At 42.5% G+C, this 15982-nt stretch overlaps 1 protein-coding gene across 1 annotated transcript in view; it reads right to left on the bottom strand.

Moving 5' to 3' along the window:
• The window catches only part of HMCN1 (hemicentin 1), a 186131-nt gene that overhangs the window by 151074 nt on the left and 19075 nt on the right, over positions 1-15982 (bottom strand). The window contains exons 2-4 of the mRNA XM_065841673.2: positions 7310-7380; positions 3817-3975; positions 3367-3489 (exon numbers count right to left, since the gene is read on the bottom strand). Of these exons, the coding sequence (XP_065697745.2) occupies positions 3367-3489; positions 3817-3975; positions 7310-7380 (353 nt within the window). The remainder of the gene's footprint in view (positions 1-3366; positions 3490-3816; positions 3976-7309; positions 7381-15982) is intronic.

Here is a 15982-nt window from a genome sequence, read left to right as displayed (position 1 = left end):
TCTCTGCAGAATTCCATTAAGCGGGAAACAAGTAAGTGTGGTGTAACATAACTTCAGTTCAAGCCAAAATCAGTACTTTCTGGAAAAGTACAAATAAAATTGGATATGGTTATGAAAATACAGAATCTGGTCCTAAAAGAATTTAACCCATGTTTGATGGGTGTTCTCAATTTAATTTTGAGGAATTATTGCAATTTAAGCCCTAAGCCTCCAAAAGGAGCCACAGAACCCCACTGCAAGCAAGGAAATCTCACCCTAAAGGAACACCTTTCAAGATCAGGACTGAAATGTTTGGATAAAACAAGCATAATAACCTTTCCAAGACACTGGAGACAAAACGAGAACGCTACTGTTCTTTGGGATGGAAGGACATCCATTTTAGAACTGATTCAATAGGATAAAAATCTCAAAACTAGAGGCCAATTTGAAAAATTTCAAATTGAAGACTAAGTAATTAAGTTGTACTTAAATACAGAGGTATTCACAAGTTGTTAGCAGAAAAATAACTTCAAAACCAAAGTTTGAATAGGAAACCTTTCTCTTTTTAAGGACTTTGATCACAAAATATTTTTCCTCCTTTGTAGATGTCTCTTTAGAGAACTCATCAAATTTTACCAAATACACCGAAAACATATTTGGTCTCTTCCTATTATAAATCGGTCATCATTTTTGAGTACAGAGTTACCTCTGGAGAAGATGGTACACTTGACACCCCAAATTAAGGAAAAATCTAGAAGAAATGTAGAAGACAAAACCAAAACTTTGGACTTTAAGAATACTCTTATTAATTCTTATTAATCTTATGCATAGAAACCCTGGCAAATTCATCAAAATATGACCTTGCTCTCCTCTGTTAGAAGAGTTTCATTCAGCAAATAAGTGGAGATTGAATGATGGAGATGATTGATGGATAGGGAGGATGGAGAGAGAGGGAGAGGATAGATGGATGGAGAGAGAGGGAGAGGATGGATGGATGGAGAGAGAGGGAGAGGATGGATGGATGGAGAGAGAGGGAGAGGATGGATGGATGGAGAGAGAGGGAGAGGATGGATGGAGAGAGAGGGAGAGGATGGATGGAGAGAGAGGGAGAGGATGGATGGAGAGAGAGAGGGAGAGGATGGATGGAGAGAGAGGGAGAGGATGGATGGATGGAGAGAGAGGGAGAGGATGGATGGAGAGAGAGGGAGAGGATGGAGACGATAAGAGATACAGATACCACATTGTGCTGGACTGAACCCAACACAACTTTGTCAACTGACAATAATTTTGACCAAGGAGGTAACTGCAGTATTTGAGACCATAACATCTTTTTCAGAAGTGAAAGAAGGCCGTAAGTTTTCTCAGTCTTCTTGCGAACACAAGCACTGGCGAAGGATCAAGTATTGTTTTGCTGTGTTTCCTCGTAGCTAGCTTACAGTATTGCTTCACTCGGCACTTAATGCACAAAGGGCAAGGATGAGAGTAATGCTTTGATACTTTATACACTAAAAATAGCTTTGTTTGGGTTTTTTGAGGGTAGAACAATCAAAAGTGTTTTAACCAAACAAGACATTGGTTTGGCAGACAATTCACAGGCAGTGACTCTGTAGCTCTGTCCTAATCTCCAATTCAGCATTAGCTGTCTCTAAGTCCAAAACAGACAATATATTTTAGCATTTATAAACTTCATTCTTTACACATCATTGACTACTCGGATAAAAGGGAGGGCAAGTTTTATTTCTGGAGGATATACCATAAACTGCTGGTGTGGATTACTATACATCTCCTGTTCACGTTTGCACCCACCCATCGGTGGATACGCTCCTCAAAAACAGGATTTCTGGTCCAGAACTGCAATCTGCAGTGAGGGTTTTCTTTGGGACGACAGATTTTTAGCAAACTCTTTTTCACAGTCGTTTTAGTCCAGATCTAACTTTATGTAAGGTCCAATGATCCCTAAAATTATTTCGGAGTGCTTTGGTTTTAATTCAAATTGTTCAGCAGTTATTGTGGAAGACTTCTGAAAGTGATGGAGAGGTTTTTGCTGTGTTTTGTCTTCTTTTTGAGCCCCAGATTTGCTCAAAGAAATGCTGAGATGAAGTGGAAAAGGGGTGAAACTGGTTACCAAAACCCTCTGCTCAAAATCTGACTCGGAGCCTAACAATATGAGCAGAAACTGGTATTGCTGGCAATGGGTAAGTGCCACAAACCAGAACAGGGCAGCGTCACCCAGAACCTCCAAGTTGCTCTTTCTGCTCACTTCTGCCTCCCCAAACCAGAAGAAAACAGAAAGAAAACAATCAAAGAAAAGCTTGATCTGCAAACTTCAGTCCTGGCAAAGAGTATTTCCCATCGGCAGTGTCATGATCCCTATAAAGGGATTTCATAGAGTCTCACAGTGAGAAGTTTTGCCCATCATACACAAATTATTACAAAATGCGGGTCAGGACCTGCACAGTCCCAACAGCTAATTTATTTTCCTCTGACTTTTAACCTATCTGACTGTGGGAGGATAAATCCTCGGGGAAGTGCCTCCTTTCCATCACCTTCACATCATTGCCAATACCTTATAACATCCCTAAGAAGAACTTCAGTTTTTCTAGGTAATAACAGTAGAAAACTGCAATGTATCTCCAACATTTGTCATTGCCCAAACTCTATGAAAGGAGAAGGAAAAAACTGAAGCAAAGTTGTATTAAAAAACCTCATCTAGTTATTGCCTATACCAGCAAGTCAAAGGAAAACGTTTACAACACTTACAAACAATTCCAGCTCCCCAGATAACTAACATGTGATTTCATCTCCCTTCAAATTATTTTCTCATGCGCTATTGAAACTTCACTCACTGGAGTTTGCAAAGAAAAGAGTCATTCAAGGCTGTGGGCCAGTAATTACAATTACCAGTAAGTCAGCAGCGCCGTCAAAACTATTGAAACGATAAACTCAATTAGAGTTACCACTGTTATTTTGTGAACGATGGAAACCTGCTAGCTCACACCTCTCTGTCCATAACATTACCTATGTGAAGAATATTTTTGTCCAGGCTTATTTGGAGTAGTAAAGCTACTTGGAGCACAGAATTGTTCTTTATTTTCAAGTCTTTTCCTCCTAGAAGCCTCTGGCACAGGCAGAGGGAAGCTGGGGAGGTTCTGCTTAGATATGGCAGTTTTCCCTTCCCTGATATTAAAAAACCTCACAGAATTGCATCCTGATATAGCAGATGGAAAAAGAAGGCAGGGAAAGCTGGAAGAGAGGCCACTTACCAACAGCAGAACATCTAGAATTTCTCCTTATTCTCCTTAACTCACCATTGGGGTCATTTGAAGATTTAGAGTATAAGCCCTTGCCTTGTTCTCTCCACGTATTGCAGAATTTAAGCAAAATTACCTCATTCACTTGTTTTTTGTCCAAGTGAAAAACTTGACCAGAACTCGTTGAGGCAATTTCTTCATAGACCTTGTAACCAATATGATCCCTGTCATCACAGTCTCCAGTCAGCACAAATACCACCTGTATTAAAAATATATAGATACATTTTAAAAAATAATCATTTGGTACACGGTGCAAAGTTTGGGAAAACATTGTAAAGACAGCATTAAGGCATGAAAACAAAAGAATTGTATCGCTTGACATGGGGTCACGTTACTTTGCGTGATGGACGGCCCTGTTGCACTCACTGCTGATGGAAAAAGGAACGGAGAAGAGAAAGAAAGGACGAGATGTAAAATCTGTAAAAAGATTTCACTGAGTCTCACATAGAAGGATTTAACCTTTCAATATTGAGAAAACAGGGCATTAAACACATAAAGCAGCTGAGAACGCAAAGCCCCTCGGTACCTGCGATTGTTTCTGCTGGATGAGCTGCAGCACTTCATGGGTAAGTCTATAATCCTTGGACCGGGCATCAGTGAACACATAGATGAAGGAACCAGGAAGAGAAATTTCCAGAGCGATCTTTATTGCGCCGATGCTCATCTCTGGACAGTCTCCGCCACCCTGCTCACAAGTAGAAGAAAAACAAAGCACACGTTACTTTCTTTTGGGACACTCAAGGCAGATACGTTCTCAGCTTCTAACAATTTCTTGGCTTATTTTTATCCTAAGCATTGTGCCGTTTCTGCAGACAATTCCATAGGGAAAAGTAAGTCAAAGGAAAGGCTGTGGTTAGTCCTGAAAATGCTTGTGTTGTGGTCAGTCCTGTATTTTGTGGGAGCACCGTGTTTAGCTCCATTTCCTACACTCACGTGCTCCCTGACTGGCTGACAATTTAATTCTTCTTCCAAGTATGACTTGATTTAAATTTACATGAAAGGATCAGTTTCTCTTCCTAAATCAAGAATTAGAGGAAAATACTGTTTAAATTAAAGTTTGCTCTGCCTTACATAAAAATTAAGTGGGTATATTGAAGACAGAATTTTCCAAGGAGTTGAATACGAACTGTAAAACCTGCCCCTGTAAATGGAAACATCTCTGCTCTTTCAAGATTAAATATGAAAGTTATTCCTTCTATTTCTACGGTCAACAAACCTTTGCACACACACAAATCTCCACAGCTTGGGAAGGAGGAAAAAAGATAATGTAAGTGTTGCATCTGTTTTTAATTCTCCAAGTGCCGTCAGAAATTCTGTTTTGAGGTTAAACACTCACACAGACACATAAACCAGACAACTCTTGCCTTCCACAGTCTCCCAGTCCTTAAGAATCTCAGCTGTCCCCAACAAAATGTTCACGTCAGTGACAGTTTTTTATCTACCAGTATCTTCAAACCCATTTCAAAGCAGGAATATCAATAAACTCCTCATCTATGTTGAAGAATAGGTACTTTGCCATTGCTCTCTTTATAAATCAGCGCTTTCTAAGTGTAGTCTTATGTTTCTGGGGAAAGCAAGAAGTAGACTCCAGACTGCCTGAAATTCAAGAGGGAACTCTCCAAAAAACATTTCACACCCATCAGATCTTTATCTTGGCAATGTGTATATGATCCTATGGGACAGATCAGTATATCCAAGTTATTTCTTTCCCACTCTTGCAAAGCAAGTGTCATCTTCAGCAAAAGGCTCTTCCACATAAGTATTTCATTTGTAGGCAAAGTCAAGATAAGAGCTGATTTCTACAGACACCTATTTGGAACAAATAAAGCCCACAACTTTATTCCCACTTCAAGTCCACTAAATTATTGTCTCGTGATATTCTACATGGCAGTGTCTATTTTCTATATTTAACAGGATAAAGCACTGCTGAGCGAAATGGTTATTCTGAGAAGCAGTGTATTTTATTCGTGTAACACAGCAGAGGGGTATTCTCAAAAGGCAGCGAGGCAGAACTATGAAACAGAACTGTGCTAGCTTTATTTAAAAAAAATAATTAAAATAATACGAAAAATTTCCATTAAATGTTTCCTGCCTTTCTCTCCAAATTACAACTAAATATGGCTAAAATTACCTTGTGAAGTTTTCAGGAAAAACAGAGGTGAGTAAAGCTCGGCAAGTCTCATTTTCTATTCAGTCCGGGCAGCAGAAAATGTAGAAAATTTAGGTTGTTAGCTCAGCTAATCTATACTACTCACATTTCTTCTCTCTAAATTTAATACCTCTATAACTATTTACTTAAATGGCATTGCCTCCACCTGCAAAAGGAAGAATTTGCTATCTGACTTAAAAAGCATTATCAACAACTCCTACAGAAGACTGGTTTCATTAAGGTGTCATTTTTACACTGAGAAATACTCAAATAAGGCCTTGTCGTAACTGTTGATGCAAGTGTGTTGGCATCTGTATCACAGGATCATGAGACGCTCACAACTATGTGAATATACTTTGAAAGGATTTTATATAGACGAGATTTAAGTACATTGCTTATACAAGTAACTACCCATTGTTAAAAGTGTATTTAATACGAGAACACACAAAAGAACTGGTTAATGCTTAAAAAAAAAGACACTAAGAAGTCACTGCTGCCCAAATTATTGTCATGCTGTCCATAGGGATGATTCAAAAGATCATCTAGTCCAATCCCCCCTATCCCTGCACCTTTTTGACTCTCTTTCTAGGAAAAATACTAATAACAAACACGTAGGAAGTGTGAACATTTTCTGGGAGAACTGAAGATGCCTTATCAGTCCTGTTCTAATCACTTTCTAAATGTCTATATTCACCAGTGTAAGGACTGAATGCAAGTCAGTGAAAAACTTAATTCAGCTGAATGAGCACATATTGAAATTAATGCCAAAATACGCAACCAATCGGGATTAAAAAAATCTGAAATTCATTAGACAGTAACTTCCAAACAAGCTGCTTGTAACTGAAGAGTTTAATTCCCAAAAGCTTCACCTAAATCATATACTTTTTAGAAATAGCTGCAATTATTTTCCAGTGCAGCTGTTTAGAAAACAAAAAAGCAAAGACTGGAAGGATTTTGAAGGTTTGTGTTTCCCTGTGAAGGAGAAAGCCCCAAGGGTTGGCATTTTACATACTATTGTTTGCTCTGAATTTTCATCTTTCTGCCAACTTTGAAACTACTCCTTCTTCCCAAACGAGCACTTTTGGCTTTCAAACAATCTTTTATTGCAGGGCTTACGCCATGTGCCGGTTTGTAAAAGATGGTTGTTTCAGATGGGAGAGCCTGTCTGGCATTACTGACCCCACCAAGGTTCTCCACAGGTCAGAAGCATTTCGCTTGATTAGAAGATAACCTGATCTTATTTCCTTTCAGTAAGGGCAACTCCACTCCAATACCTCTCTTTCCTTCCATCGCCCGCTCCAGACGTCACTTGTGGTTCATTGTCACCCAGGGAAACTCCTCCAAGGGAGACACACGGGGGTGCCAGTCCCAAAACTGCCACTTGGCTCCATTTGTGAAGAGGAGCGCCCACGTCAACCCGACGCTTTTGAATCGGTAGGTGCTGAGTAACACACGGCAGCGAAGGCAATACCTAAGTCGTACTCAACGGGTCTTACAGTCCTTTTGTAGCTAAATCAGTTAATTCAAGCTACTGAAGGGTTTTCATGGGAAATAAGTCTTAGAACACACTAAAACAGTTCATAAAAGCGTCTGTGAACAAGTGGCAGAACTATTAAAATGCAAAATAAATGTTAGCATTATCTAACTATTCTTGCGTTATTGAACAGTTCACATACATTGACGCAAACCATGACAAAGTAATTAACTGGAATCATAAATTAAGATGACAGCTTGTGCAGGCAAAATGCCAGAGGTAGATGCCTACACCCTGATGAACCATTGTAGCAGAAACATCAACACGAGAGGAAAGGTGAGAGGGAGGGAACGGGGCCTTTGCTAGAACCACATAGAGAACAAACAAGTTACTCACCTGAACATAAAGTTCCCTGAGTTCAAACTGAAATTTCTTGGGATCTGTGGTTATCGTCACCGGCCCAATTTCTAGGATGAAAAAAAATAGGAAAGTATGAGGAGAGCACCAAGTGACCAAAAGACAACTGAAGAGCTGGCTGGTTTGGATTCATAAAAATCTGGTAGCAAAAAACAAAACAAAGCATTGAACAGAAAGGAATAATTGAGAATGATATACTGAGCCCTGAAATCTATGATTCCAAATCTAGCAACTAATATCACAGCAGAACTACCAACTTTTAGGTGTCTTGAACATTCAGAGGCACACAAAGCACTCTGCGTTGTGTTTATTTCACATTTGCTTTTGAGCAATCATTTAATTGAACAGAATACATGTGTTAGCTTCACTGACTGATGTTAAAGACAAAAAAAAGATGCCACATCTCTTGCCTGAAAGAACACGTACCCTCTAGGTACATAAGCCCAGTGTGAGCCCAGTGTGAGCCCAGTGCCCAACCTCAGTGTATCCAGCAGCAGTTGCCAGAAAGAACTGAAGCAGAATCAACACTTTGTGGTGACTTCCATGTCTTTGTGTACTGAGAAACAGCAGGACATCAAAGTGAAGTTACAGCAGCACATATCTGAGCGTTTCCCAATCACAGCAGCTGTGCCACAAGCCTCCCTCTGCCCCTTCAACAACTGCCTTCCTAATTGGTATCAAATGTGATTCTAAGCAGCTATTTTCCTCCGGCTGTGATTTCCTGACACTTCACCTCCATGTGCCCTGGCACTCGTGTGCTTTGGTCTTTCCTGCCCTGTCCTGGTGCCAGTAATTGCACAAATCTAGCTCAGCAAGCTGGCTCAGGGCGCTAGGCCAGGAATAAATACATAAATACACAGGCAGACACTAAAAGAAAAAAAAAAGGTAATACATTTCTGCTGGTTTAGTGCCCCAAAGCATTCATAAAGAGGTCGGCTGAGTACCAGCACACAGAATGGGGTACGGTTTATGAAGTCAGTGTGAAACAAAAGCATGGAAGTGCAGTGGTGCTCACTTAAAACAGCTGTAGTTTACATGGAAGCGCTGCCTCAGCACACCATTCAGCACCTTCCAAGCTCTGTACAAGGTAAGATGTACTTAACTTCCATATAATCTAGACATTTTTAAACACTTCAAAGTGTTATTTCACTGGAGTTTCAGCAACAGCCATCACTAAGATATACTATAATCACAAGTATTTGCTTGGGGGGCTCTATTTATCAGTGCCTTCTGCTAAGCAGAGGTTTTAATTTGTGTGGAAGTCATCCAAGAAATCACACAATGCCTGTCCTAGGGTGTTAAACTGTCTCCAGTTTGGGGTTTCTTTTGGTATGGCTTTGATTTGAGCCATTTATCTCTTTACTAAAAAGCTACACTATTGTCGAAAGAGCCGCTCCAAGGCCTCACCGTTCCTCCACATCCCACCACGCTCCTGCTCCCACTGCTCCACCTGGTACCATCCTTCTTTAGGTGTTCTTTAAACCATACACCTGTAACAAAGCTACTGCCAAATTGTTTCACTTCAGAATGGGGTTTATACCTGTAGTAAAACTACTAGGCCCCAAATGCAGTAAGCAGGATCACTCACATCTTCAGTGACAACACGACAAACGGCGGCACCGTCAATGACACCGACGCTCCCGTGACTCTCAATGCCAGCTCTCATCAGAGGGACAGCAGGAGTACTTACAACAGCAAGTGGCAGTGCTACTACAGGATGTTTACCTGCAACTAGAGGCAGCTCACCAATGCTGAAGGAACCGATGATGATAAAGAAGGTGACTGAAATGGCAATAACCATCATACTCAGGGCTGGTATCGCTTCCCTCACCCACACGGTCTCACCTTCTCAAAGGTGTCACAGAATCACAGAATCATTTTGGTTGGAAGAGACCCTCAGGATCATCAAGTCCAACCATAACCCACCCCTGGCACTGCCCCATGTCCTGAGAACCTCATGTCCGTCTGTCCAACCCTCCAGGGATGGTGACTCCAGCACTGCCCTGGGCAGCCCGTTCCAATGCCCCACAGCCCTTTGGGGAAGAAATTGTTCCCCACATCCAACCTCAACCTCCCCTGGTGCAACTTGAGGCCGTTTCCTCTGCTCCTGGCGCTTGTTCCTGGGGAGCAGAGCCCGACCCCCCTGGCTCCAAGCTCCTTTCAGGCAGTTCAGAGATCAGAAGGTCTCCCCTCAGCTCCTGTTCTCCAGCTGAACCCCCCAGGTCCCTCAGCCGCTCCCATCACACTTGTGCTCCAGATCCTCACCAGCTCCGTTCCCTTCTCTCCACTCGCTCCAGCACCTCAAGGCCTTTCTTGAGCCCTCAGGTGATTTTGGTGACACTGGCGCCGCCATTTTGAGCCCTGAGCTGAGGGGCCCAGAGCTGCCCCAGGACTGGTGCTTTGGCCTCCCCAGGTCCCAGCACAGGTTCGGTGTCACTGCCCTGGGCCTGCTGGCCACACCAGTGCTGGTCCCAGCCAGGATGCTGGTGGCCTCTTGGCCACCTGGGCACACGCTGGCTCATGTTCAGCCGCTGGCACCAGCACCCCCAGGGCCTTTTCCTGGGGCACTTTCCAGCCGCTCTTCCCCAGCCTGCAGCGTTCATGGGGTTGCTGTGACCCAAGTGCAGGACCTTGGGGAACCTCAGACAATTGGCCTCAGCCCATTGATCCAGCCGGGCCAGACCCCTCTGTATGGCCTTCCCAGCCTCCAGCACATCAACACTCCACCCAACATGGTGTCATCTGCAAACTGAGGGTGCCCTTGATCCCCTCATCCAGACCACTGATAAAGAGATGAAACAGAACTGGCCCCAGTGCTGAGCCCTGGGGACACCACTCGTGACCAGCCAGCAACTGCATGTGGCTCCGTTCACCACAACTCTTTGGGTTCGGCCCTCCAGCCAGGTCTCTACCCATAGCAGATACACCATCCAGGCCATGAGCTGCAGCTTCTCCAAGAGATGCTGTGGGATACAGTGTCAAAGGTCTTACTGAAGTTTAAGTACACAACACCCACAGCCTTTCCCTCATGTACTGGTCAGGTCACCTTATCATAGGAGATCAGGTTGGTCAAACAGGACCTGCCTTTCATAAAGCCATGGTGACTCGGCCTGATCATGCGGTTCTCTAGTACGTGCTGTGTGATGTTACTCAAGATCATCTGCTCCATGACCTTGCCCGGCACCAAGGTCAGACTCACAGGTCAGAGGGGCTTCACATGCAGTTTACAACACCCTTCTTCTAGGCCTAAAAGGTCTAAAAGGTCTAAAAGGTCTAAAAGGTGATGTGATGCTCACCACCTTGTACAAAACCCCATCTTTCACATGCTGTGATGCCACCAGCTGATGTGACCTGCTTGCCAAAAAACCAGAAATAGCCTTCATCCTTTCATCTTCTTTTTCCTACACCCAAAGTGCAACCCAAGCAAGACCGTTCCATCAATGCAGTTAAACACAGGCCTTCAAAGCAGGCAGAAAAGAGAAAAGTGAGAAGAAAACATTACCAGAAGTGGTTTCAGTTTCCTTGCCAACTAGGAACCATTTGCAGAAGGGACTTGAGGAAAGAAGGGCAAGTCCTCTCACAAAGCACCACAGAAAGTTCTTACAGAAGGTTAAATCCCTGATACTGTTAAGTCTGAATCAAGTTGCAATCATCGGTCTAAACAATGCTGAAAAGCTTTGTGGCATTAAGCTAAGGTAAGAAAAAAGTGAACACTGTAAACAGAAAAAGACCAATGTGCCAGTACTCGTAACAGTGTTTGGTGTTTGAGAGGCGCGGTGAAGCACGGCTTTGTTCTTCTGTCCATCTTTAACGGTACACATGCATCCAGTCAGCTCATAGCCCTAATTGCACATCCATCCACAGCCAAAATTGCCCAAAGTCTCAATAACTGCATGCAGAAGTCGAGCACACATGTCAGACATTCCTCAAATCAAGCACAGTTACAAATCTATCACTCTAAATACAGAGTATTTACTTAGAAACCAGATCCTGAAAACGCGCCAAGTAAAGCAGAAGAAAAAAAACATCTCTTTTTTCTTCTTAAAGCTTCATTAGTTCTCCAGGCAAAGATTGACATGTGAAATATTCCAACCGAACGTGCCAGTTCTGATGCTGAAATACGAAACCATTTTCAGGCACGGCTATTGGAATATTTGGGACTAGTTTGTTAGGGAGGTGTCCCCATTGCTCCGGACTCCAAAGTTGTCCCTGGTCCCCTGGAAGTGATTGTACAATAAATGAAAAGCTCAATACAGACACAGCAAAGCAGTATCTGCCTCAGGCAGCAATTAAACTTGCATCCCTTAAAAATACAACATCAATCTAAGTTCTTTCAAACTGACTTGGTGAGCCAAGACTTCATATTGCGCACACACAAAACACTGGTGATGTCGGAAAGGAAACTTATTTTAAAGAAAGGGTTGCACATCACTGAACAAAACCTGGACTTCCTAACCCAAAAATCGCAATGGAACCACCGTGGTGTTTGAGCTTGTACCTAAGCAATTAAACAAATGTGACAGCAGAAAGCTGAGGACCGGTTCATTTGATAGAGATCAAGAGTTTTGATACTTCCTTTCTGGGGTAAATCTGATAAAAACCCTTATAAATAAGCAGAGAAGTAACTGGATTAACGGGCCGTTCTGACAGGCCGGGATGTTTTTCCATGTTTGTCTACAAGCTGAACAGCAGGCGCATTGGGAAAAGCAAAACTTCCCAGTGACACACAATCACACATCATTACCAGCCTGGCGCTCCCTTAATCCCAACCGCATCTGCGCCAAAGATCTTTTTGGACAACTGGATGTTTTAGGAGATCTAGCAAAGGAATATGGGAACATTTGCCTAACTCATCAACTCAGAACACTGAATTTCTCTGTTCTGGAACAAAAAAAGGGGAAAAAAGCTCTAATTGCTACTCGGTAGCCAAAGGAATTTCGGCAGAGATGCTAAATCCTGGGGAATGCTCTCACCCACAGAAGTCTTTCTTCTAATGCAGAGCAAGGGCATTTCCCTGATGCAAAACTATATCCAGGATTCAAATAAAGCAAAACACCCTCCCCAAAAAACCCCACACCTTTGGATACTTCCAAAGAACTAAAACCTCAACACTAGTACAGTGCAAATAAAAAATAACCAACAAAAAGTAATAATAATTTAAAAAGCCACAAACCACAATGACCACCATGCACCAGCAAAAAATCCTGATATTTTAATAAGAAATATAATTACAACACCCTTTTACTCCATTCCATAACCCAATATGTCATCCCAATGCTGACAGATTATTGGTATAATGCAGATTTTTACCATCTTTGCAATGGAATAGCGCTCTATGGTCTAGAACTGTACAGATCAAAGTATATTTTGCTATTTCTTCGTCACGTAGTATAGAGCTCAAGAAACATAGTTCCCCCCACTTTATAACACAAAGAATACCTCAGTGGCAATTATCTCCCACATACTTATCTATTGAGTGGACTGATGCATTTAGCACCTGGCGTCTGAAAATTAAGGCCTTCTAGTCAGTAAAATCTGCATGTTTTTAAATGCATACTTTGAAAAGTAAAATATATACCTTGAAAACTTCAAAATTCCCCTGAAAAATCATGTTCAGAGCTGCGGCGTACATAAAATTGCTACATATTCATCAGAAAGGTGCATTTACAAAGCAATTGTTGTTTTCACCATTCGCTGCACGTTAAGCACCACGGCTCAAGTGAAGTTGTATGAATAAGGATTTACAGGTCAAACTATGCAAATGACTTATTTGTACCTTCAGGCTGTCAAATAATTTTCTTATTTTCACACAATTTTGGGAGATCGTGCTTTATCGGGATCATTGAAAATATACGTACGGCAAAGGGCTGGGTGGAAAAGGGAAGATTTTCGAGGATGTATTTGAAACTAGGGACCTGTGGAAGCATCCTAGTGTAAATTTCTAACATATTTCAAGACTTACCTCTTGACAGGTATGTACGATGGTGGGGGGAAGATAAAAATCACGCCCTGGGCATGGTTATATACATTCACTTTATGGGTAATGCCAGTTTAAGCAGTTCCCATTTTGCCTGTCACAGCGCTGCTTCCCAGCTATGGCAACTGTGACAGTTTGAGATCAGAAGACTAATATAGGTTTCATATATATAATGTATACACACTCCTGCCTGTCCACTTTTTTTTAAAAAATATATATTAAAATAATCTTTAGTCTTCTAATGGAGTGAAGAGACAGTAAGAGTGGGAATGACCAGCTGGGAGAACTAAGATGCGTCAGCCAGGATTGCTGCCAAAAGAAATCGGTGTACAATTATCCCGTATGAACTGTTTATTAACAGTGCTGAGCACGGAGCCGTATCAGATTTAACGTGCTCTTCTCAAGCTTCCTTCTCAGTATCCATGCTATATGATATATAATTCTTCTGGAGACTTTTAGGAGTAGCTACCTGCCAAGGATGAAGAAAGTGAGAGTAATGGTGGAGTTACTGCACCCTAGGGGCACAGAAGCAGAAATCTTTAATTTCCTAAGAGTAAATTGGGTCCTTAGCTGCCATTAGAGACATTTCACCGGACTCTCTTGTCCTTTCCAAAGCCACAGTACCAGCTCACCACTGCAACTAAATAGAAGAACAACACTAATTGCCATCTCTCAAATTACAGCGAGCATGTGGATTAATTAACTGAGTTTCTATGGAAGCACAAGCACCTCTGCAGATGCCACCGACAACCATGAGCCCCCACCAGGAACCCCCCAAAAGAACTCGGGGAGCAATGACGTACACCAAGATTTTTAGCACTAAAACACGTAGTGAGCTATTTTAAGTTCCTTCCTATATTATATTCCCTCGTGACTCGGTTGTTTTTAGCTTTCAGACTCTAACCTGGGTGTAATTAGATTTTTTAAGAGCCCAAGAACCACAGTGAGCGACTTTTACCAGATTCTTAACCAGACCAGAAAGCAAAGCGCCAAACCAACCCAGCCAGCTCACATGTTTCCTTAATGCACTCATGCAGTCACTTTTTTCTATTTTATTTTTCAGCCGCGTGACTTATGACTATTAAAAAAAACAATCATCCAAATTCTTCACCAGTCAGCTCAGCGCAGTGGCCAAAGCCTCAATGAAACTCCGAGATCAAGGATTTAACACAAGTTTTACTAAAATTGTGCCTTAGTAAGTGGCATATTTGTATTGCTACTTCCCATTGTTATAACATCTATGAGCATATGCCTCTTTTGTTTTTTTCAAAGGAAAATGACAATGGTTCAAGAAGGAAAAACAAAGCCATGATACGTTTGCATTTATGGAAAAGAAAAACTATCTTGGTGACTACAGTGGGTAAAATCCAGTATTATCATCTTTTGTCTACTGCAATGTTTAGCTTATGGGCCTCAAGTCTAAAAGTTATTAACCAAATGCAATTAATTACAAATATTAAAAATCAGGTGGTGATTTGCCCAGCACAAAACCAGCTCACTGTTAAAACTCTTCCTTCTGAGAACTACAATAGTAAAGACACAGGATGTGCAGAGTAACCTCTTCTAGCCAGAGACCTTTCAAGTAAATCTAGGTCTAGGTAAAAACTCCCTCTTGAATGTGTGATGCACAGAACAGCCTTAGATCCTCTCAAGCCCCTGGGAAGGGTGGCACTAAATCACACTCACCAGGAACCACCAATAGAAAATCTACTCCCTAGTACTGGAAATAAGAAAACGCAGGTTAATTTTTATTCCGAGAAAATAATTCACTGGAACATCCCCTCTGGTTGGTCAGAAGGTTTTGTACATTGCTGGTGCACAAATAAGAGGTAAAGAAACTGGGAAATGTGACTTCATGTGGTTAAAATGTCAAGTAATGCCAGTGGCTATTAAATGTCCCAGATGTAAAAATACACAACGCTTTTCCCTGCGCTCTCTGAGCAGCCCTGGAGGTCTCTGCCACAGACATTATATGCAAGTCTTTTACAACACGGTGTCCCCCATGCTCAAGCCACCCCCAGGAACTCAGGGGGGTTGGTTTTATTAGTCCCCTTGTCCACCCTGTAGTGCCAGGAGTACAGAAGTTCATATAGAATCATAGAATGGTTTGTGTTGAAGGACCTTCCCAGCTCCCCCAGTGCCCCCCCTGCCATGAGCAGGGACATCTTCACCAGCTCAGGTTGCTCAGAGCCCGTCCAGCCTGGCCTGGGATGTCTCCAGGGATGGTTCAGCCACCACCTCTCTGGGCAACCTGGGCCAGGCTCTCATCACTCTCAGGGACAACAACTCCTTCCTTAAATCTAGTCTGAATCTCCCTCCTTTAGTTTAAAACCATCACTCCTCGTTCTACCGCAACAAGCGCTGCTAAAAAGTCTGTCCCCATCTTTCTTATGGGCCCCTTTTAAGGCCGGAAAGGCCGCACTAAGGTCTCCCAGAGCTTCTCTTCTCCAGCTGAACACCCCAACTCTCTCAGCCCGTCCTCCCAGGCCCATGTCCTCGTGCTGGGGACCCCAGAGCTGGCCCAGCACTGCAGGGGGGGTCTCACAGAGCAGAGCAGAATCCCCTCCCTCCACCTGCTGGGGATGCAGCCCAGGATACAATTTGTCTTCATTTATTGACACTACACAGCGTGCAAGCTTTGATTAATGCGGCTAATTAGCTTCCCTCAGCCCCCG

This window comes from Patagioenas fasciata, chromosome 6 (assembly GCF_037038585.1).
Source record: "Patagioenas fasciata isolate bPatFas1 chromosome 6, bPatFas1.hap1, whole genome shotgun sequence".
In the NCBI taxonomy this organism is placed as follows: Eukaryota; Metazoa; Chordata; class Aves; order Columbiformes; family Columbidae; genus Patagioenas; species Patagioenas fasciata.
This window is presented reverse-complemented; position numbering and strand designations above follow the sequence as displayed.